Here is a 24,646-nt window from a genome sequence, read left to right on the forward strand (position 1 = left end):
GGAGGTTATCCGTCGTCATTGCGTAGCAGGGATAACGTAATACAGTGCAGGCAAAGTAAACCGAAGCATGATTTTCTGGTGGGAAGACGATAACCATTGATTGCTTATAATTGCCACGAGTGATAAGTAGTCATACTTATTTTAGTTACAACTTCGGTCAAGTTGATTTGCGAAAGGTTATTCCATCCTATTGGCCAGTTTCCCGAGTAATCATCACATAAGACTGGGTTCTTTTCAATTCACGAAGATTAATGAAATTTTGTATCGCTACGAAAGGAAAGTAGTATTTGAATCACCACAGCACGCCAAATCGGATTACACACCTTCCCACCTTTTTAATTCAGATTTCAAAGATTGAACATTAATATAAGTAATACAGTAAATAATGTAACGGGAGAACATTCAACTGAACGTATATATATGTACATGACCATGCCAAAGGCAAACCTTATAGTTGTCGGAATGCATGTACAATGTATATCAAAATTTGTTACACAACCTCGCTGCAGCGTTCTTCAGGAGACAAGTTGCATGTTGCTTTGTATTTCTGGTTGTTTCTGGCTTTCGGGTGACCTTTGGTCCTTAATTGCTACGTAACATGAAAACGCTGTCCAATTTTTGTTTGACTTATCTAAAGTTGTGCAGAACTTCAAAGAAAAACAAAGTTATGAAAAAGATAATGTTTACAGCGGCATAGCAAACTTTCCACGGGGATTATATAGTTGGGTCAAATCCCCCGTTTGAATATTCAAGGTTAAAATTAACTTGATACCACAAGAAGTTGTACGGATAGGCCTACTTGTTTGATGTGAACGATCCTTACAATTCAGCAATCATGACGCCGATTTTCAAAAACCACGAGTTGATGTTAAATCTGGTAATATAGGCAGGCTCCAGGGAGGGGAGGTACCTGCGACACAACCTCATTCGGGTGATGATCACTCTACTTGAACGCTAGCCACCTCTGTGGGTTGGTCGTTACAAACTTATCGATGACAGACTGCGACATTCCTCTTACTCGCATCTTTGGCAGGACATGGAGATTGATATGTGACAGACCGTGCCCGCCGTACTTCATCTGCAGAGAGACAGAGCAGCAATGTAACAGGACAAGGTGGTTTCATCTTTCAACCCCCGTGTTTTACGTTTGCTGTAAACCAAACCCTACCAAACGTCTGTGCAAAACATCCGCGCAACTGGGACTCACCATCTGATGTTTGGCGTGGAAGTCATGGGATATGACCACCCTGTCCTCCATCCCTTCCTCCACCAGGCTTTTGATCATCTGGATCCTCTGCCCGTCGTTCATAAAATCGATCTCGGGGTAGAACTGGCAGTGCGCTACCTCCGTGCCGAAGAAATCGAACTCCAGAAGCGTGCCGAGCTCGGTAAATTCCAGTAGAGACTCTTTGGTGAAGAAGCACCCTTTGTCAAAAAGAAATCTTAGCTTTGAGCGTAGCTATTGGCACCATATGGGGTAGATTATTATGGGGTGCATTAAAGGTGACACCAATAAGTTATAAACTCGGCAATTTCAGCTGCCAGTTTTCTATTTGAGTGCTTCCCATCGACGCTGCATGCATTCAATTTATACGAACATGTTAGCCCGTGTGACCGCTGCAAAGGGATGTTGGTGCAGTATCTATCAAGACGAGACAAGACAGCATTAATAACTCTGGTTCGTGCCAAAGAGTCCTTACAATATAATCAATGTCAGCCGTTCGCCGAACACTCACTTTCGGTTGGCAACATTTTCATCATTATACTTGCAGCAGCTTACTGTCAAGATGGTCCATGACAATCTTGTCGACCTGCGCCCCGGTCTCCTGGAGTACTCGCACTGCCTCCTCGGGTGATCTGGGATCCAGGCCTGGGTGGATGGACACCGGACAGCCTAGTTCCGACTGCACGCTGGCCGTGGCGCGAAGAATCTTCCGCTCGTTGTCTGGGGAGCAAAAGAACATCGCCGTTGAACGTCTTCTTAGTAATCTTAGAGATATTCGAGGATGGGGACTTGCTGGGAAGTTATATTTTGGCATTTGAAGCAGTAGGTGGGGGTGGGGTAGGCGCCAGCCTGCCGTAAATAGGACTATTACCTCTCAAGGGCCAGGAACACCCTATCTCGCCGATGACTCCACACCGACCTGTGCTACCGTCAGCCCCTTGCATTATGTCAGTGGTCATGACCTTTTCAACGTCTTCCTGTGACATCCTGTCCATTTCTGGCGGGTGTGTGCTTGACGTGTAGTAGCCTACAAAACGCAGCCGAAAAGAGCTCACGATAATTGCCCGACAGCAGTCATATTTGCCATGACACAAGAACTAAATGCACGCCTATAATTATGTCTTCAGAGGAGGTTTATCTAACAAGCTTAACTGGGATGCGGGATGATATCACGACAAATGAGACTTCAACGGAGCAAAACACTATTCTCACAAAGTGGAAGGGAGTGGCATATCTTCCCACCCCAAACCGAAATCCCAGTTGGGATTAAGGAGCTGCATTACCCCTGATCTGCTACGAGTACTAACTCGTGAGGATCAGACATGCATGTTCAGACTCTAAGACCTTAAATTTAATATCATTTTACTTTTTCCAAGATGACTTGTTTTTTTTTGTTTTTGTTTGTTTTCTTTCACCTGTCCCAGCAATGACATTCACCCCGGTAGCGGTGGAGAACTCGACCAGTTTACCGACATTACGGTCGAGCCCAAGCGTTGTCAACTCTACCAGGGACTGGCAGCCATTCTTCTTCAGGTAAAGGAGCTCCTTGATAAGAGCCTCATCTTCGTTCTTGAGAAAAAGGTTTTCCTTCCAACTGTAACTGAACTTAGAGAAAAAGTTATCCCATCAGGATTCATGTGAAAGTACGCCCTTTGAAAAGTGAGCAAAACGCTTTTGAAAATATTTCAAAGATGATCATACGCGCTCAGAAAAATACCAAGTTCAAGAGTCGGTCAGGTGTAGGCTCTGAGGACCAAACCCCTTTACTTGATAGGGTTCAGAGAACCAACTCTCTAATGAAATAAGGTTTAAATGAAATAAGGTTCCAGGTTCTAAAAAGAACTGAATCCTTTGAGAACCTTGCCTTCGGCCATGAGTTTGAATATAAGTACTCGAAGGCTTTTATCATCATCACCACATACAGGGACATGTACTGAAAGTTTTCTTTCATTTACAGTCCCAGACCCAACAGATTCATATTAAAAGATCCAACAGTCCCTTGCAAGCAAGATCGATCCGGCTTGTCGTTCCAGAAACGTAAACATTCGCATTCAACAGAGTAATTGTAATGACCGTGATATTTACGGATTACTGCGCAACCAGTACAGGTTCTCCATGGTGATTGGTAATCTGCATATTTCCCGCCCCTCCTCTGTGATTGGCTCGGAGTAGAAACAACCAAAGTCGGCATGCAAGTGCTCATGGCTGAGTATGCACCCCAAATCCGCCGGATCAATGGGTCCAAGAACTGCAAAACAAGAAAAAAATAACTGTTCCATTCCGATATAATTATTTAAGCCAAATGTACCAAGAGTTTGATTTTTATATTTGCAGTGCGTTGGAATGAAGTGCTCTAAAAAATTTGGGAACTCGTGCAGAACTGGACATGGTGCGATGCGTGCCCTCACCCGTTAATACTTTTCCTCTCAGATTTTCTACCATTCTGTGTTAGGGCAGAGCGAGTCTGAGAATTGAAGTGCAGAACACGCGGTAGTCAGTTGAGTGGACCTGTGTGACCGCACGTGGTTTCACCCAGGTGAGCTGGCTAGTTCTTGACGTCCACTTATCCCTGTATTTAGGTGAAACTTACACGACGACCACCCTAGAAATGAACGACAGAAAATCCAAATTACAAGTTGGGCCATGGGTGTCGTGTCACCAACAGCCTGAGTGCTTCCAGGCGACCTCCATATTATGGCCGTGTATTTATCGCTAAGCCGTGGCGTGACGGTGTTGCGCTGTATCACGGGAAGGACCGGTTTTTTACAAGCGTGGTGACCCGTGACTACATGCATGGTGATGACTGGACTGAGTAGATGAGCTGTCGGCTCTATCATGGTTTAGAGATAACCTGTGTTAACTCTTGTGCTTAAGTGCAACTCGTCGTCACACAACTCCTGTAGTCACAGGTAAACATGAAATAAGCAACACTATCTAATACAGGCATGCAGTGATCATTAGCCAGGACAAATTTAAACTTCGTGACTCAGTGGCTGATCGACTCAACGTGCGTTCTCGATGTCCTTGCATGAGTCGCAATAAAGCGGGCACCGTGCACCCAGCCTGAGTCTCGCACCGAGACGCTTGTCGTAATGAACCATCAACCGTCGCTGAAAGATGGGGCTAGCTATGTGAATACAACCGCAGAGCAAGGACAACTAGTGTGGGAGGGCTGCGTATAGCACCGTGATCAGAATATTGACAAGAATATAATATCATTTATTGACAAGAATGTAATATAAAATCAGTGCAATAGAATATGTGATTGCACATATTCCAGAGCACTGATTTTATATTACAGTAAAATTTCGATACCTCGAATCTCCGGGGAATGGACAAAAACATTAGTTATCTGAAATTCGAGTTAAAAGAAGGTTTCGATTTCTTTTGAAGTGAAGTCATTATTACGATGTGTATTTCTATGATTTTAGGGATGGTCTGCTTCTGATGAAAATCTCTAAAAATTTCACTGGTCACCCCCCCAAAAAATTGAAAGGCAAATGAAACGGTACATGTCGATCGTCGTTTTTCTGTGCAGCCTGAACACCTGCAAGAGTTGTATTTTTAAAATAATTGTGAAGTATGGGGACTTATCATTGCTGTCTGTATGGGAATTTAATTGTAATGGTGCACCCTTCATGGCAACACGGAGGCAGTTTGGAATACGGACGTGTATAATAAAATCTGGACTCGCAATGCCCTTAATCAGCTTATAGAGTCATTGAATCCACTCGCGGCCATTTTACCGAGCCGAATACAAAGCTTTCCCGGCAATGCCCGCCTTTGTTCTTCCTGACGTCAAAAGAAGGGAGCCAACCCACAGTAACTTCATAGCTAGCTCAGTGCGCCCTCTTTAATGAGGATTTTTACGTAAAATTTATATCATCATCTTTACCCATCAGCCAGTGGTTTTCTTTTCCCCGGGCCGGAGTGAGACTGGAGTAAAGTGAAACCTCAATGGAACAATTGCCAGAGGTTTTGAGGGCCCACGTCAGCCTTGAGTCTACGGTATACATGTTGGTTTGCTTCAAGATCGACACCCATTAAAAATTCCAAATTCTTGTGTTCAGTGTCAACTTTCACAAGTAAAGACACCTCACTGGTAAATTCAGACTACTCTAGATTTTAAAGAGATTGTTTTAAAATTCCTGAAATCCAGAAATTCGCCTTGGTTGAAGAGGAAAACCTGTAACTGTGTAAAGCTTGGTGAGCAACTTTTGAATATTTTTAGAGCAGCAAACCAGGGTTGCATTTGTATTAACATTATGGCCAAATCTGTTCCCTGGACCACTCAGAAATGTTTCAATAATTGGATTTTGAGAGATTTGGAGACTGTTTCATTTCCTTCGTCCCCTAAGCGTGTAAATATTCCCTATGTGTAGGTTAAGCTCAGAATATTCATAAAACATGTAACGTTACGTAACATAAAGAGATACCAGTGTCGTCGGTCGTTGCCCACCCCCGGCCTATAAGAAATGTGGTTCTGGATTGCGATTATAAGTTTGTTTTGTGCGTTTTGGACGCAAAGTCGTTGTTGTTTCCATACAACATTTTCTAGAAAGGGCAGGGGGCTAGTTAAAACCTTGCACTTAAACGCGACGATTCTCAAAACATGCATAATCAGTTTTAGACGCAAAAGGAGCACATAACCATGCCAATAATTTTGGGGATTTTGAAAAAAATAAAATGGAATTAATCTGATTTCTAAAATCATTTTTTATTTCTGAAAGAGACTTAAATGCGACTTGAATTAAATGCGAGCCAGGCACTCCGCGCATGACGTCACCATGCGAAACTCACGCTGCATCCAAACCCCGTTTACAGTCGGTCCGTGATATACACGGCGGACCGACTACGGACCGACTACCGTACAAACACACTGCAAACAACACGTGGGTGCGGTGGCACACGTGCACGAGTGTAGTACGATACTGAGCGCATTTTCGCGACGTCGTGTATCATCAAGAAATTAGTGAGAAATCGCTGACATACCTACGTGATGACATTGATGGAGTAAGTACAATGGATTTTGCTTTTATTATTTTACACTTTACATAAAATTCATAAGCCTGCCGCCTACATGTAATTGTGCTGCAGTTGGGCTGGCCCAACTATTGTTGACCAGTGCTTGTGGGAAATGTCTCGACATTATCCAAGCCAATGTGTCTCACACTTGACACAATTCTTAAAAAATGTGGCACTTAGCCCTATGACCAATGACATGACATTTGTAAACAATATGACTTTGGCACGTGCTGGGCACATCATACACACAGGACCTCTCTGCTGTAGTTGGGCCGGCCCAACTGTAACACTCTAGTTGGGACGGGCCCAACTATAGTTGGGACGGGTCCAACTACAGTTGGGACGGGCCCAACTATAGTTGGGACTGATGCTATAGTTGGGGCGTTACAAGACCATGGAGTTGGAGAAAGGAAAAAGACCATGTTGAGACTAATCCTACATGTAGGACTACAACGGTTTCCCCGTCGTATATTTGTTCAGGTTGTGTAGATAGAAGCATGAGAAATTGTGAATTAATAACAGAAATACAGACATAAAACGACTGGTTTATTTACATAGATGATCAACCCTTGGAAGCCATCTTGCCAACGCACATTACAAACAACACATTCGACTTGTATGCCATCGGCTCAACCATGTTTAAATGTATTCATTGTTCCACGCTTAATGTCTTCATTGTACAGAGCATTTGAACGTATCTATTTAAAATTTGCGCTTTATAAATGAATAAATTATTATTATTACTGGCAAATAGTACCCTCGCCCGAGACAGATTCCAGTGGAGAAGTGCAGTGAATCAGTCTCACTTTTCATGAGCTCTGTGGTGGAGTCCACAATAATTTTGCTATCATCTTGAAAGCTATTATACTAATATCGAGTTATAAAGATAATCAGAAAACAACTACTTTCAAAGGCTTCTTTGTCCGCTTTCGAGTCAACTCGTATTACCATCCGTGAAGAAATAAATTTTTGCAGGTAGATTTGGCCCTGGTCCTTCCTTACGTCTTGTACATTGGACCACCTCACAGCCACCTGCAATCCCCAAAGAATTGGGCTGTCCAATACTGGACTTTTGTACAAACTTCGTATGCATGACTGTCCTTCTCAACAATACAAATGTTGAAATTTTATCTCAATCTGTAATATGGTTTGACAGTCACTTGGAAGTTGGGAATGGCAGCGGAAAAGTATACATTCTTGGTTGACCTCTCTCAGAAAAAAGGTGCAGTGCAAGAACGGTATGTTGGATTTTCACAAAAATGCTGTCAGAATGACCAAAAAGAGTTATTTAAACAAAACTCCAGAAGGCTTCTGGAAAATATGCACCTTGATAAAATTGGAAAATATGTTAAAGGGAGGTATATTCCTTCTCCTCTTCTCCCTTCAGAGGTTCTTCAAGAAATTTCCACTCACACAGCCAGAGAGTTCACAATTTGCTAAGTTGAGAAAGCTTCAAAGCAGTCTCTGGGTACCTCCTGTTGTTTGTACTCGTGTCAACTGGCTGAAGATGGACCTTTTCCGAATCAGCCGGCTTAGGCTGACAGAATTACACAAGTCTGTGGCAAATGACTGAAGCCACTCACATGTGGCTTTAATCATTTAGCCTCAGCCACATCTTTTGGACATTGCCTTAAAACCCACAACTTTGCTGGGGACATGCTCAAACGAAAGTACATATTACAATGTAAACAGACATAACTGCTCCCTTTTGTCAGGTGTCAAAGGTGATAGCAGCGTGGTTGGTCCCCTGCCTATGAGCTCATCTTCTTGCATCACTGCCCTGGTAGAGCTAGGTGATAGCAGCGTGGTTGGTCCCTGCCTGTGGGCTCATCTTCTGGCATCACTGCCCCAGTAGAGTAAGCCATCTCTTGTTTTATGACAATAGTAGTCATAATTTTGGTTGTCGCAACAATTTGTGTAAAGGTACAGTCCACCATTTGTCTTTTGTGGATTATTTTCCTTCATATGAAGCAAAAGAATCACTGAAATCTAAAGAAGGGAACGCAAGAACGAACCTGATAAAGTTTCAGCTTAATAATGAATGCTCCATATTCTGAGAAAACTATTGTAGGACTTGGATTTCAGATCAAAAGTTGCTGAGTTGTGTTTTAAATTGTGCCTGAATTCAGCATCTGGGAAACATTCTCATTCAGTTGAATGCAGCTACACCTTGTCACCCCCTGAGCTGATGAATTATAGAAACTGCTAGTGTCTGTGCATCATGTCAATGCTTGTATGTATTTCTAATAATATTGACTTTCCAAAAATTTGAGAAGGCACCTGCTTGAAATCATCGTTTCTTCATGGTGACCGTTTGCCAGAAAGAACAGTTTCTCACAGAATTTAGTCCTCCATCTAAAACCAAGTATGCTTTTCAACAACAATTTGGATACCTTTGGATAACTGCAAATGGTGGACTGTACAGTACTTTTAACCCATTTCTTCTTGTGCAGGGTTCCCACTGTCAATGAAAATCCTGGGAAAAAGTTGGCCTGGAAATTCATGAAATATTGGTCTGAGGAAAAGTGATGGAAATTAAGATCATGCAAGGGTGATATTGATGGTGGTTATGGATAGTGGCTATGGCCGTCTTCCCGTTTATTATACCAAACAAATTTTCTGTGCATAGTGACATGAAATGTCATGGAAATTGTCATATTTAAGTTCTGGAAAGTGCAGGAAAGGTCACTGAATTTGATTTTCAGATTTTGTGGGAACCTTGCTTGTAACAACCAGGACCCAATTTCTCATCCAAAACATGGATGTTTTGCTCATTGAGGAAAAAAATTACTATTACAGTGTGACTGAAAATCCTTAGGTGACCATTTCTTGTTTTTTGTCATTTTTCCCTGTGTTTAGATTTGGGAAGGCCTCGTTGCCAGGTGAATGTACTTGTACTGCCATGGCTGCCTACATGAATGTTGAGGCTGGCTAGTGTCATGGTGCAAGTGGACTGACCGATGATATCTCCAAAGTGAAGAGGCAGGTTACTTCATGAGTAGCACAGGTAAGAGTCCTGTGTTTCATATCATTGCTGGCTTTCTGCAAGGATGAATCCAGGAAAGGGGGGAGGGGCCAATTGGGGTCATGACCAAAAAGGAGAAAACATGAAAGGATCTTTTTGATCTGTTTAATTTCCCTTCTTTTGAAAAGTGGAAATGTAGCCTAACCCCTCAAACAACTTTAAAAATAAGAAAAACTATTTGGCCCCGAGAATCAAGTTTGTCCCCGCTCCCCGAAAAAAATTGGGTCCTGGATCCACCCTTGGGTGCTTGTGGCTAGCTTTTAAGGCAACCCTGACCGAGGGATGGTTGTGTGCATTATGCCAACCAAGCAAGACGATAGGGATCAGGTTAAACCCTTGTAACCAGGGCAAGCTAGTTGAATGCACTCACTATACTGGAATACTTCACATTTTCCTGGCCTAAAGTTCCTTTTCCTTCATGGTTTGTTGCTGTTTCATGACAAATTACCATTGATCAATGGTCCACATTTCCTGAGACATGTTCAACGTGTTCAAGGAGCAATTTGGGTTTCACAGTTTTAATAGTAAAACTCATGAAATGAAGCATCTAATCATAGACATAAAATACCTGTAGACCAACAGCAGGGGCATAATTTAAGGAAATTCTCCATTTTTAATAACCATGAGTAAATGGCTGCCTTGTCCCCTGGGGTTACATGATTTTCTGTGCAGCACTGCTCTACATCAAAGGAGATGGATTAGGGGCAACTGTGGCAATCGTCCATTAAACATTATTTGGCCCTGTTGGTCTTTTTATTAAAGTTCTATCCTCCATAGTTCAATTTTTCTTCCTCATAATATTGCCTATTATTACAAGCCATTAGTAGAAGCCAAGTTGCACATTAGGTGAAATTCAGATAAATTCCTGACATCCCTGTCGTTAAGTGAGTTTTTGAAAAGCAAATTTTACATATGTTTAAAGTTTTATCTGATAGAGGACTGAGACTTGTGTTTCCAAAACATTTCAAAAATAAAGTCTAAAAGTTAAAATCACATACATTATGGGGATTTGTTCAGGCTGTCTGACGGTGAGCAGTGAATGTGGACAAAAAATTTAAGTGTTCAGAGCTCTCATTTAAAGAAGGATCTACCTTAATTTTGACAAATATTGAACCAAAACACAAAAAGGACCACGTTGTAAACACTTAACAGTATTTCAGTCACCATCCAAAATTTCATTCAACTCAACAGACTTGAGCACACTGTTGAAATATTTCTACCCACACTTTCAGGATCAATCGTTGAGTTCTGTTGGTATTTAGATATTTTAGGTTTGTAGTCTTCCCTGATTGACATTACAGTATTACTCGAAAACAGCGCCCTCGCTTGTTAGGAAAAGGGAAAGACAATTTGAAGTGTGTAAAAAAGTAACTTTTTGATTCACTAAACCCTTGAGGGGTGTCTGGAAAAATATTTTTAATGATGAGTATAAACCACAAATGCTTTCAGAAGTAATGGGTCAGCAGTGTCAACGGAATCCTCTTGTCATAGTTCATTTTCTGACATGAAAATGGATGAAAAGCAATAAACACTAACAGTTTTTTTATGAAATAAAAGGTGTAAAAACAAGGAGCGTACAAGGATCCTGTAATTTTTAAAGAAATGTCTCAATTTCTGCTGCAACTTAGTTCCTTTTGTGATTAATTTCTTCTCCAGACCTCATATGAAAGCTGTGGGTATGCCCCAGGAGAAGCAGACCATGATGCTGATGAGAAGAGCGCCCTCGCCTCCTTCAACCTGGAGAGAAGGAAGATGGAGGACAAGATCCTATGGGACTGCACAGAGATGATTCATGAGAATGTCAGCAAGAGGAAGTAACTCAGATAGATGCCAGATGCCAGCCCTCGCCTACATCACTGAGGAGGAACAGTTTCCAAGATTGCATGAGGGAACCTCATCTGAATCTTAGGCATTGATTCACAAAAAGGCAAGGAAAGGACTCAATCTTGACAGAGATGCAGTTCCTTGCTTTCATCTTGGTGATGAAGCAAGTCTATCTGCATTTGTACACTACTCAAAGGATCAAAGGATCATACGTAGTGATTAATAATTTAAACAAATGATATTCACATTGCAAAAAATGAGCGTCATTTAATTTGGCTATTTTCTGGCATCAAAACAAGAAACTTTCACTACAGAGTACTGAAGTCTCACAACACTGAAAAAAAAAACTTTGGTCAGCACCATGTCCAGGTCGTTTATGGCCCTGAAAATGATATATAAAAAATTGAGTTTTCACCAAGTAATGTGAGGGCGCTATTTATGAGTTACAATGATATTGCAGTTATGTGAGGGCACTGTTTATGAGTTAAATCGATATCTTGGAAATGTGAGGGCGATATTTATGAGTTACAATGATATTGCAGTTATGTGAGGGCACTGTTATGAGTATATTCTGGTAATGTGAGGGCACTATTTGTGATTCTGAATCACAGAAATGGAGTACTTTGAAGATATAAGTATTTCAGCATGAAAGAATTACATGTAACTGTTGTGAATCTTTTATTCAGTAAAAAAATGCAATGTCTGACATGTATGTTTGCAAATCTTCCCCAAAATAACTTATTTTTCATAATTATCTGTAAAAATGATGATTGATACAAAATAAAATCAAATTTGTGATTGTCAGGACATTAAAAAAAAGCTTCACAGTTTTCAAAACCTAAACACAAAATGGTAAAAGGTCCAATATTTCAGTCACTTTTTCTCAAAATGTCCTAAAGTAAAACACATACGTGTACATCATTGTACAACGATAGGGTTGTATAGTGCTGGCCAGTCTCATTCATGTCATTGTAACCCCCCCCCAGCTCTCTGAGACACTCCCAGTCTCTCACCCCCTTGCCTCAGAGTCATTCCATGAGCAAAGGGAGTGAAACGTGACCATTTTGAAGTTGTGCTACATGTATACCTAAGCAATACACATCACCCAATGCTTTTTTACCTTTCCAGCTAATTGGGCTCTGAAACATGACTAAGCCGTTGCATTGTCTCGCATTCTATGGTGCTCAGCCAAGCATGAACATGAGCTTCAGTGTACAATAAGTAAAGTCAATGAGGTACTCGCCTTGCTAAAATTTTCAAAGACAAATGTCTGATCCTTTAATTTTTTTGAGTAGTGTATATTGGTATACAGTACAATGCTGCTATAATGAACAGGGCAGGGTCCATACACAATGCTTGGTGTTGCATACCTTCCCAACTATTGCGATTTCATTGGTACTGTTCTAATTGTCGCATTTTCATAGGCCTAAAAATCAAAATGTTCCAATTTCCATTAAAAAAAGGGGAGGGGGGTAAGTCCTGGCAAAAGAGGGCACTATTTGCCAAAACAGAGGGTGCAATTTGCAGAAAAAAGAGGGCGCTATTTGCCAAAACAGAGGGTGCAATTTGCAGAAAAAAGAGGGTGCTATTTCCAATGCTGAAATGTCAGTTGTTTTACATACCTGTATGTTCTTGTTCGTGTAAAACAGATTTCCTTGTGCGGCTGCTTGTTTTGCTATGGTCTCATAGCATGGCTGTTCCAATTTCGGAGTTTATTGACATCTTAACTTTTGAGTCACTGTCATCAATCCTAATTTATTTTTCTTTACTAAAGCAAATTTGCGATATTCAGTAAAAGTGCGCATAAAATTTGGGAGCCAAGAGGCATGTTCTGTATGCCAAATTGTTCAGTATAGTGACGTTGTACTGTACTTGCATCCAAATTATTCATGACTTCACAGGGTACTCTGTAAATTGAATGGACAATTGGTCAGTTTGCTTTTGAAGAAAGACTATTGTTCACCTTTAATTTGTTTCTTTACATCATGACGCATTGACTCATATTAATGCACATTTAAAAACGTCCATGTTTACATTTATCAAGTGCTCTACATGTACTTCAAAATTTGCAAATAATTACCATTTGGAAAGACTCTAGACACTTTAATACTACTTTTGAGGACTAAAAGCTTGTAACTATTGCATGATTTTAAAAACTGAATGGCATTCCCATTCGGGCAGCCAAAATATCAGCTCTGTTCAGTCAACCCAGTGGCTGTTCTGAACCTCATTTTTAAAAGGTTCACCACCGAAGGGAGATATTGACAAATTGGAAGATCCACCAACAAAGGGCTGGATAGCTCAGTTGGTAGAGCACTGGTATAGTGTTCCAGAGGTTGCAGGTTCAAATCCCACTCCAGTCAATTTCTTTGTTCATTTTTACAAGTTTTTCCTGGGACAAAATTCTATGTGCCTTTTGTATTTTTCAAGTTGTACATCCACATAGCCAGAGCATTAGAAAACAGTCTTTCATTTAAAATTATCACAAAACTGCAAGTCATCGCAAATTGTTAGCTCAGTGCTGAAAGGTCATTACTGCCAAAGTGTAATTTTTGAAAACACTCTAAGAGCCTTACTCTGTGCACGAAAAAAATATTTGATTTAAATAGTTTATTTTTTTGTCATAAAACTGGGTTTTTTTGGCCAACATGTTTAAATTTTAACCAATTCTGTTTCCCAAATTAATATCTAAAACAATACTTTTCACGAAACACCTGTTAGTGCATTTAAGGACCTTTTAGCACTGACATGAAATTTTTTTCATTTGAAAATATTACCTTGCAAAAATACTTTTTGTGTATGTAAAACAATCACCATTTATCGCTATTCATGTAACCAGTTAATTTCTATTTGCAAGTGAAATAAATGTTCATTTATTTAAACTAGCAGAAGAACTTGTTTGTACATGTATATCTATTTGTAAAACTGTAGTACTTTGCCACTTCACCCTTCTCCTAATCTGGACCACTTTACACTGCCAGAGTTCTATTTGTAAACTTGTAGTACTTTGCCACTTCACCCTTCTCTTAATCTGGACCATTTTACACTGCCAGAGTTTACATCTGTTACCATCTTTAGGTTTTACATTACAGCCTCATCCTACATTAAAGCCCTGCTAGTCTTGAACATCTTCCAAGCTCCTTGTATAAAGTTCCCTCTTGGAGCCTTTTAGTCTCAATCTTATAAGGGCTACAATAAACCCAATAGCAGAATGGAACATTAAGAAACTACATCCTTCAACCCCATGGGATCCTCAGAGCCGTAATACTGACAGTCCCAAGCCCTCAGTCATCCCCTCAACCCTACCTATCAGCTCTCAGACTTCCAGCCCCAAGGACTTCCACCCTTGCCCATCTCCAGTACACAGTTTTGGCTGAAAAATATTCTAAGTCCAAACAATGGAAGGTTTAACATTTAGAAACGAGCACATTTCTTCAAGAAAGTGCCGTGGCATAGCGGTTAGAGACCCTAACTGCTATGCACAAGGACCTGGGTTCAATTCCAGGTGGGCATGCACAATTTTGTTAAAAAACTTAGTAAAAAAAAAAAAAAAAAAAAAAAAAAAAACTTCCTTTTCCGGGGACCCCGGGATTTGAACCAGGGTCCCCTGGCCTGGCAGCCAGCTAGCTAACCACCAGGCCAATTGCCTCTTGATAGATATTATTTCGGAACTTATATTTAAAGGTTAGGATTGCGCAATTTCAAAAAAGGTCAGAGGGCACAGCACATTTGCATGTATTTAAATAACAAACAAATTTCAATGTGTTAAGAAAGGGAGAATACACTAAATATTCAGACCTTGCATGTATTTCACTATATTTTAGGTCAAACATATTTGCAAACCTTTTTATATTTATACTTCCAAATGCTCAGTTTTATATCGTACATGTCACTAAAAATTCAACTGTGTTGGTTGAAACTTGAACACATAACTTGGAGAAAGATTCTGCTAGGATTGAAACGTCACGTCCTCTGAATTTTTCAATTTAGAAAATATTTTACTGTTTTCAGTATCTTGCTATAGACATTAACATTTGTCAGCTTTTCTGGATGAGTGGGGGCGCTACTGCTGTGCTGTAAATTAGGGAATTCAGGCAGGGTTCAGTTCTTTTTTCCCTCTTTCCATTACACCATTGTGGGATGTAGCAGGCTTCATGGAATGGTAATAGCGCCCTCTATGGTTGGTCAGCATTTTGTAGCGGAGCCTCTGATGCAGCCAACACAAGGGAGTTCCTCCTGCCAGGATTGCTAGGAGAAACCAATCAATGTCATCAAGTTCTGTCAATTTTAATCCAGTGTTAACTCTGAAGTTGCCGGGTTATTTCGTACCATCTCACAGCCGAGATCAGGGCCGTCCCAAGCTCGATTTTTTTCAACACTCGGCGTGCATGTAAAACTCTCTTTATCAATACAGATGTGGAGTTTCAAATCAATCTGATATATACAACTTATATATGTAGTTGATACGCTCATTTGAAGTTGAAGGTTACAATTGTACCAGCCACTGTGTGCACTCAGTGCAGCAGTTGAAAGCAAAGATCGTATAGCGCCGCAAAGCGATCTTTGGTTGAAAGCACAGGTGCGTTTTTTGGTTGACCTATTTCGGGAAAGTGGGTGCTGCATGAGAACAGTATGTGTGATTTTCACAGAACTGCTATCAAAGTGACTGTAAAAAGCTGCTATATGAAACTAAAGGCTTGGCTGGAAAAAAATGGAAACGTATGGCTGACCTCTTTCATGTGGCCAAGTGGTTTGGGTCTACGGTTTCCAATCATAGGTTTGGTGGTTCGAATCCAGCTGCAGGCAGTATGTGTTGTGGCCCTTGGCAAGCCACTTCACCCCTGCTTGCCTCTCTCCACCCAGGAGTACAAATGGGTACCAGCATTAGCTGGGGAAGCAACCTGTGATGGACTGGCATCCAATCCAGGGGAAACAGAAATATTCTCAGTCATTTCATGCCAAGGAAACTGCAATAAACACCGGCCTGATGAGCCAAATTGGCCCAAACCAGACTTGCTTTTTGGCTTTTTCTTTCAGGAAAAAGGGGTGCTTGTAACGAGAAAAATACATGTGTATGTGTGATTTTCACAGAGTTGGTGTCAAAAAAGACCACAAAAGAGTTACTTTAAACCTCCTGAAGGCTTGACTGCTGTACTGTGGCAATATCAGAAAAAATCTTGAGGGGGCAGATTCTATCTACTCCCCGGTACTTTTAGAGTCGAATGAAGACATACAATTAACTGCACAATGGTGATTGTTTAGTTAAAGTGATTTGGTTCAGGTAATATCTTACAACCTCTATTGGCTTGAGTGTCTATATTTGAAATCTTCAATATAAATCGATCAATCAATGACGTTTATTTCCATACTGGTGAAGATCAGGAAAAGTAAACAATAAAAGTACAAATACATAAATCAAGAGATTATTATAGAGTAACAAAAACATAAGTAAAGGGAAAACCAATATGGAGGTTTTTTCAGAAGCCAGGAGGCTTGTACTGAAAAGCCCTTGACTAAACAAACTTTACAGAGAGACAGCAAAAAGCAAGATAACAAAAAACAACAACAGCAATAAATTAACTTAATGGGGAATACCTTATGACGGAAATAAAAATTAGTGGAAAATGACGCTACTAAATTTGGTACTTTATACTAACGATGATGATAAGGAATTATGCGGAAAGACGACATGAAAATTACAAAAAACAGAAAAAAAACCCACAACAGTGTGATAAAAAGGTAGGAATACATCAGGAAACTAAGCTGTGTAGATGTATTGGGAAACCAAAAATAATTTGAATGAGGCCTTCAATCGACCCAAAGACAACTGTGTTTCAAAGCATTATCAAGACCGTTCCACAAGTGTGGCCCCTGAAATCTAAGAGTGTATGCTGTGCGGGTGAAAGGAACATAAAGATTGCTAAGATACCAAGTGCTGTGCTCTTGAGTATCGTGAACTGCAGAAAATTAGGATAAAAAGATAGAAGAAGTTTGTTAATGAACTTATACGTGAAAATGCTGGTGTGAAATGTGTTAATGTCAGTTAGAGTTAATGTGTGGAGTCTAAAAAAGAGAGGTGCAGTGTGGTCACGAGGGTGTGAAAGTGTACAAATTCTAAAGGCTCGTTTCTGGTGATTGTAAGAGGAGGATGCCCAGACAATATTGCAATACATGTAGTTCAGATAGGGAAGCATTAGGGTAAAGAGAAAACAGGTTAAATGGCGGTAGAAAAGCACACAGTTTAGTTAGATCACCTACAGTTTTAGAGATAGTCTTGGAAACAGATGAAATGTTGTCAACTCCAGGTAAGTTTGTTGTTTATGATGATGCCAAGGAGTTTCATAGATCGGACCTGGGTAATGGGGCTGTACATACAAGGTTGCTGGATGCAGCGGGGTGTGATGAGGATGCTGGTGGTGGGCGCTCATGCGGGACAGGGTCCTGCAGGGCAGTGAGGCGTGTCAGTTGGGCATAGGTAGGTGCTGGGTGAGGGCCGAGGGTATAGGAGACCCATAGGCAGGGTGGGGGTGTCCTAGGGTATAGAGGACCCATTGGACTGGGGGTTGAGCAGGGGTTGCCAGATGTCACTGATTGAGAAACCGATGTCTTGGGGAACAGTATTGTCCAAGGTTTCTCTGATGCATCTTGGGTACCAGTTTTCAACGCTAGTGATTAGGTGGGCTTGATCCCAGTGGATGCGGAAGTCTTTTGAGTGGGAATGCTTGACTATTGCCGACTTCTCATAGTTTCCCTTCCTGCCATGGGCTTGGTGTTCTTTGAGTCTGGTGGGGAGGTCTCTACCAGTCTCGCCAATATACACTTTGCCGCACTGGCAAGGGATCTTATACACCCCTGGTGGGTGGTGTGGATCTTGTCGGTCCTTGTGGGATGTCGGCATGCTGCGGATCGTGAGAGGAGCTGTGTGGAACCCCTTGATGCCCTCAAATAGCACAGCTTCCTCTCTTTCGAAATGGCATTCAGACACAAATCAAAATGGCGTAAGAAATTGTCAGGTTGAATACCAGGAGCCCTGTAGACATTTCCTATGATTAAATTACAGGCATGTTCACGTTCAATTTCAATGAACACACATTCAACATCTTCTGAAGTTTGCATCAGATCATCACGGACATGGAAATTCAGAGTTTTATGCATGAACATGGCTGCTCCCCCTCCGAGTTTTTGAGAACGGGAAGAATGAATCAAGTTGTAATTAATCATGCGAACATACGGAGGAGGAGCTTCTCTGAACCACATTTCTGTGAACCCACAGAGGGTGAAGTCACAAGAGAGTGTAGAAAGAAAGTCCTGTAAAAATGATACCGTAGAAATGTCTGCAGAGGCTCCTGGAATTCAGGTAAAAGATTGAAAAAGAGCCGTCTTGTTGAGTGTTTAAGCTTTAGAACTCGTCGCTGTGTAAATTTAAGCATAAATTGTTGTCAACATTATCAAGCAAATCATGGGAAGTTATGTAACATAAGACCTTATGAAAGAATACAAACCAAAGACAAAAACTATGTAAAGGGACAAATAAAAATTAAGTATTATTATTTTTACGTATTAATTATATTTACAGTAAGAAAAAGAGGGATGAAGTGTCTTTGTAAAAGACCTACAATCACACAAACAAGATAACAAAGATGAAAGCTGGAGCTAGAGTAAAACAACATAATAACTAAAATGAAAGTAATCAGCAAGGTAAGCGAACAAAATAAACAAGAGTGATCACCGAAGCAGGTAAAAGCTGAAAGGTGACGCATGAAACAAATGGAGATAAATAAAGTAATTGCAAATGTCAATGTTTAGACGTTGAGCAGCTGAAGCAAAGGAAACATAGGTGAAGATGCTGATGATTAGTGGGCTTAGTTGTAAAAGTGAACCAGAGAGCCACCCTTACCTCTCTACTTACCAGCCACAGACCGGTACTTGATGCCTTCTTGGTAGGCTTTAGCAGCATGTGCAGACCACAGTCTCTTTTAATTGAGATTGATGATTGATCTTGGTCAGGTCATCTATGCAGTAGAATGGCTTGCTGGACAAGATTTGGTGTTGGCGCTGTAGGATCGAGATTTTATCCTTGTAGCAATTTAACTTCATCAGTAGGTGTTGTGATTTCCCATCAGATTTGGGGTCATCTAGATGAGCTCTTTCCAGCTTAACATTGGCCATGTCGAACTTGTCACTCAATAGCTTCTTTGCTGGGCTAAGCAGTCCTCTCCGGGTTTTTGTGGCTGGCCAATAATTCTCAAATTATTCCTGCAGGAGAAGTGTTCCAGCTTGTTGAGTTGCTGTGCCTGATCCACGATGATTTTCTCTGCCTTTGCCATCTTCGATACAAGCAGATCATGGTCAACCATCTTGGATTCTAGATCACCGATAAGCTTACTCTAGAACTCTATTGTTTCGTTGATGTTGGCTTCCAAGTTGTCTTCACGATCACGCAATTCCACATGCCCAGCACGAATTTCAGCTTTCAAATGTCTCTCGCTCGGTGTCGGAAATTGACGCAACTTCGCTGTGTAGTGTAGCCTGTGGCGATAGTACAGGAGGAGGCTCAGTTTCACTCACAGATTCACTTGTTTTCTTCGGCATGGCTCGGGTGATACTCCCTCAAATTGATCACAGAAAAGGAGCAATGTAGCCCTGATGTTTTGATTTGGAAAACAGCAGGTGGAATGCATGATTATGGCGTGTAGGTTGCTAAGTTGTCAGACCCTCTTAGTTGTTCATCTTGTCAAACAGTCGCCATTGTAATTGTTGTTACTTTGTGCACATGTCTGTGATATCAATGTATGGACTCAACATCATCTTCAATATTTGAAAAGACAACTTACAGTCACTGCAGAAGACAGACTTCTCCTGGATGGACAGCACACGTTTCTTCCACTCTCACTACCATTTCTGCTTCTATCCACTTGCCAACAAGTGCCCTAACAACAAAGAAAAAGTTAAATTGAATGGAGAAATAGAAAGGCCTCATTTCTGTCAATTAATATGAATGATTCCAAAGCCATTCTCATAAATAAAACAAGCACAACATATAACCATAACTGTTCAGGGTTGTTTGGCTAGAAAGCCCGCCAGACACATAAGTCTGCATAATTTACCAAAGTAATTTGCTTGCCCAGTGTAACAAGATCCTACAGATCGGCTCTCCCCAAGGCCAAACAGCCTGGGAGTCTGTGGTTGCCAGCCACCACAAGATCCAACAGAGGCATTGTTCAATGAGACCAGCTCCCATTGTCTCTCCATGACCAGTTTGTTTGGCTGCTGTTGATTGCCCAGTACATCAAAAGGTGCATTAATTCCCACTGGACTTTGTTGGTTAACTTACCGTGACTTCCCTGTAGAATTACAAAATTCAATCCAATGGGAACACGCGGTAAACTAACGTCCCTGTCAACTTATTGCGATTGCGATGTAAAAATAACAGGCCGGAAAGGTCCCGGAGGATTTCCGCGCAGCCATATTAAGTTAACAGGGGGGCAAAAAGTCCAATGGGAACAGTTCCCATACAATGTAGATTGACCGCGACCACACTAAACATACGAACCAGACCACTGCCTACACAGAGGAAATGGTTGTATGGTTCCCAGCCCCCAGCTCCATGCGTACAGTACAGCAGCACGCCACGCACACACAATGAGGCGTGCCCGGATAAAGCTATACACACATTGTGTACAGGGCTTTTCGTGTACGAGGGTGTAATCCCTGTGGCAGATTTGGCCAAATTCGTCTGATTTTATCTTTGTCTTTGTCAGATTTTGCCGATTTCATCATGATTCGTACAGCGCAGGCAATGTAATCAGCTGGCCTTATTAGGCCTAACACAGTGAATAAGCACTAAATTATGGTTTAAAAAGTCCATGTGGCAATGCGCGATAGATTGACATGACGGAATGTCGCGGTTTCCACATGACCGCGGAAGAAAAAGTCCAATGGGAACACAGCTATAGTGCATCAGACTTGTACATCTGCTGCAGTATGCCGCATCTGGCAGGGTTAGGGTCAAGGTCAATGTTTGCAAAGTGATACATGCAGTTTTCACCATTGCTTAAAACTCCTCTTCTAAAGATTGCAGACTGCTGGCCCTCTTTGATTCCACCATCTGACCGTCTTGATTGGACCTTCATCAATGTTCCAAGAGCAGATATTATGACAAAAATTGGGGAGGCTTGATCTGTGAAATAAAAATAATCATAAAATTATTTAACTAATTCACCCATCTATAATAAAAAAAATTCTTTTTCAAGACAAATACATGTATTCATTTTCATTTCTTTTTTTAATGAGCTGCAAGAAAACTGTTCAAAGGTTCAAAATTGTGGCTTTCATCAGTAAATTTTGGGGGAAATTACAACCCAAGACAGGTTTACCGTCGGTCATGTTCTCAGCCAGAAAATATTTGTCATCATGTCTACAAAGTGTATAACATCCGGCACTGTGCAGTCTCTTTAGTTTTTAATTAAGTTCTCTAAAACAACAGAAATTAACACAGAACCGTACATTTTTTTTGATGGCTGCAACAAGTGGTAACTTCAACTTTATTTTAAATAAGGAAAGATTTTTAATTCAAGCAGATACATTATTCAATTTATGCATGATCGTCCCACCCTATAGGAGCAGGGAAAGGTTACTCCCTCCCTCCCACACACATGGTGACATAACACCTTCCATTGCTTTCCACCCCACGCAGCCCCCCTCCCCCATTCAAAAACTTTCTTCCCCTCTTTTTTCCCTTTCATGGGTGGAGGGTGAAGCCACCTCAGCTGCCTAACTGCGATCAAATCAGAAGGGTTAGCGGGTACGTGTGCATGAGCATGATGTCATATCCAGACTTACATGTCTCCATTGTCCAGTCATCTCTTACCTGATTGGCAGCTGCATATGCAGGTGTGGGGTCCGGCATCAAAGTGTGCCAATGCAATGCAGGCATATAGGGTGCGTTCGATTACAAGGCAGACCTGGAAAAATAGCAAGCTATCACAATAAGAGAAACTCAAGCCAACTCAAGAATCTTCAACGGCAAAGTTGCAGGGGGTGAACTGAATCAATAGGGACTCACACACCAAATTCTACATGTATCAAAACCCCCGAAACTGATCAACCCTTAAAAAAATGATCAAATTGAAAAATTAAATAAGACTTGAAAACCATGAACTAAGGTTTAACCAAAAAAAAGAGCTGGGGGCTGTGGAATCACAGATCAGCCAAAATATGTCTCCACTGCCATGCTCAATGTACATCTAGGCAGGCTGGCACATACAGTGTGTGTGGTCTTGAACTTCAAATGACCATCATAACAAAACAATACACGTACGTCAGATTGAGCGCACCTGATTATTACAAAACAAAGCAAGGGACGTCCGAGTCAGTGTCAGCTGTGACAAGTCACATGGTCCAAAATAACCTGTTTTTTTTAGCATTCACCAACACAGTGTATCAAACAGAACTTACAATAATACATGTACATGCACACTCAGGCTTCAATCACTGACTCTAGCAGACAGGACTGAAAATCAAAATCACTGCCATGATTGATTGGTTTAAGTTTGGTTTTTCTTCAGGTTGATACATTTTGTAAGAGTGGTCCTAAACAGGCAACAGGAATTCACCATTTGGGCAAATTGAACATGATAAACTGCTGGGTGAATTAATCAAAAAGGCAATTGAGAAATACCTGTATGTGGCTGATACCGGGGAGCTGGGGAGTTTTATCCCAATGTTTAAGCCTTCCTCCTTTTGTTTCTAGTTTAGGAGTAGGGCCACGTATACGGAGTTATAGTCCACTAGCCTGGCTCTAATGAAGTGGAGTCTCTAACGACGTTTCCTTGACTTTCCTCATGCATCACCGCCAAACCTCTTTGCTGAAAAAATTTGAATTCATTCAGTTACAGTAAATAATGATATCATAACCTTTAAAATACATGCTACTGATCACCTCTGTGAACAATTTTGGAGTCATGAAATTTAAAAGCCTGGAATTCAAAAACAACAGCACCCAAAAATTGGCACAAATTCGGCTGACTGTTCCGCATTTGTTGCACACTTGAACAAATCTCAGAAAATTCCACATCTCACATAAGAAGTTCTTCAAAGTTGATAAATTCTAGTATTACCGCTAAATATACATACATGTACAAACGTATTTTCAGAAAAGTAGGCACGTTAATAGTTACTTTCTTCACTGTGGGTACATTTTCAAAGCGTTTATTTTGCACTCCAAAACAATTAAAATAAAACTGGAAATCAGGTCAATAGACCTACATACAGTACATGATTGAGGTAATTGCAAAGGCTTCGGAACTCAGTACAGGACGCAATGACAGTGGTAAGTGTGTGAACTCGGCATTGTTGTCATGTATGATGCAGGCCTACGTAGGCCTACATGATCATGGATGAAGGCCTATTGAAAGGTAGACCCGTAAACAGGGCCTGACGTATACTCCGTCAGATACTGGGCCCTGTCCCAATTCATAGGGATTTCTTTCAAAAAAGTTTATCCTGGATATCCGGGGGCATAGCTAAACATCCGCTTAATTTTATGAGCTGAAATTGCACTGGTATGTTCACTACTCATGGTCTAAACTATCCCCTAGGTTGCTAATTGCAGAAAACTTGCCTTTTCCTTGTTTGGAGGAAAATATGTTGCCTTGTTGTTGCCGCTTTCCCACTCCGGTTGAATTTTGCCCCACTTGCACAATGCTGACAGTTGCTTCGTCACTTTCGTGTCACATCACAGAGTGCGAGCCGCGCTACCAATTATTTGCCACAAGCAGTGTGTCACTGGACAGGGAACCAGCCAAGGGCGTACTAGCTGCACATGTCAGTATAGGACTATATGTGTAAATATAGTGTACATACAATGTTAGAATTCTGGAAATACTTACAGGGCCTACATGGCAAAGTTAGTCAGTCTAGAAAGAAAGACTGGGATTTTGCCTTCTCACCTGAGGTAATTAATAATGGATTCAAGTGCCTGGCCTTCCCAAATTACAAGGCCAGGCATCTCATGTACATGTCAACATAGGAATATAAAGTGTACATGCAATGTTAGAATTCTGGAAATAAAAGTTACATGCCAAAAAGTCATCTGAATCGTATACATGGTATAGGCCTAGTCGGCAAAGCCTCAATCAGGAAACATCACACCAACTTGGGGTTTAGTTTGAGGCGTGGAGCTAGACGTGTCTCCTGAAAGAAGTCCTGCCATTTTCACAGAAATGGGCCATGTACATGTACTGTAGGCATGCCTAGTGTTGATCCTAGTCCTACTCCTTGGAAGTATGATTACTAATCTTAACATGGTCTTTTCCTTTCTCCATGGTCTCAACGACTAGGCCTGTGAATTTTCTTCCTGTAAAGTGTAAGTGTGGAATAATAAAAGCAAAAATACCTTGTACTTACTCCATATCAAGTAGGTGTGCCAACAATTCCCCCGAGACTAATTTCTTACGAGAAGTCACGAAAATAAATGGATTAAATCGACCACCATGCGCTCATAATACAAGCGTACAGTCACTCAACGTGCACGTATCCCACCGCAT

General features: G+C 41.1%; 1 protein-coding gene and 1 long non-coding RNA gene across 7 annotated transcripts; both read right to left on the minus strand.

The window, feature by feature from the left end:
• Positions 1 to 310: 310 nt before the first annotated feature.
• Positions 311 to 4,360, minus strand: LOC110979919 (N-acetyltaurine hydrolase-like). 2 transcript variants are annotated; one of them, XM_022236112.2, is made up of 7 exons: positions 3,634 to 4,360; positions 3,311 to 3,473; positions 2,695 to 2,825; positions 2,097 to 2,252; positions 1,781 to 1,945; positions 1,208 to 1,425; positions 311 to 1,078 (listed from the first exon to the last, which is right to left on the minus strand). In XM_022236112.2, exons 1-7 carry the CDS (start codon positions 3,665 to 3,667, stop codon positions 944 to 946), a joined length of 1,002 nt encoding a protein of 333 aa, XP_022091804.2. In that variant the 5' UTR covers positions 3,668 to 4,360; the 3' UTR covers positions 311 to 943. The 2 variants fall into 2 exon arrangements, with proteins under 2 accessions (XP_022091804.2, XP_022091795.2); XM_022236103.2 differs by having other exon boundaries at positions 2,641 to 2,825; positions 3,634 to 4,357.
• An 8,673-nt stretch (positions 4,361 to 13,033) lies between these two features.
• On the minus strand, positions 13,034 to 23,021 carry LOC110977808 (uncharacterized). Of its 5 annotated transcripts, XR_015428237.1 has the most exons (6): positions 22,780 to 23,021; positions 21,970 to 22,063; positions 21,148 to 21,279; positions 19,934 to 20,029; positions 19,009 to 19,742; positions 13,034 to 15,347 (listed from the first exon to the last, which is right to left on the minus strand). It is a non-coding gene; the product is annotated as an uncharacterized LOC110977808 (long non-coding RNA). The 5 variants fall into 5 exon arrangements; XR_015428240.1 differs by lacking the exon at positions 22,780 to 23,021 and having other exon boundaries at positions 19,009 to 19,708; positions 21,970 to 22,604; XR_015428236.1 differs by lacking the exon at positions 22,780 to 23,021 and having other exon boundaries at positions 21,970 to 22,604.
• Positions 23,022 to 24,646: the final 1,625 nt, after the last annotated feature.

The sequence above is a fragment of the Acanthaster planci genome, linkage group LG18, assembly GCF_054643075.1.
Source record: "Acanthaster planci isolate LZ-2023a linkage group LG18, COTS_SCS, whole genome shotgun sequence".
Classification (NCBI taxonomy): Eukaryota; Metazoa; Echinodermata; class Asteroidea; order Valvatida; family Acanthasteridae; genus Acanthaster; species Acanthaster planci.

Excerpts from the sequence above, each read along its gene's own strand:
- LOC110979919 (XM_022236103.2), bottom strand. The coding sequence starts at position 3,667 with ATGGTAGAAAATCTGAGAGGAAAAGTATTAACGG. Across the intron at positions 1,426-1,780 it reads TGTCATGGACCATCTTGACA|GGTGCTTCTTCACCAAAGAG; the intron begins GTAAGCTGCTGC and ends TTTTTGACAAAG. Across the intron at positions 1,079-1,207 it reads TCCACGCCAAACATCAGATG|ATGAAGTACGGCGGGCACGG; the intron begins GTGAGTCCCAGT and ends GTCTCTCTGCAG.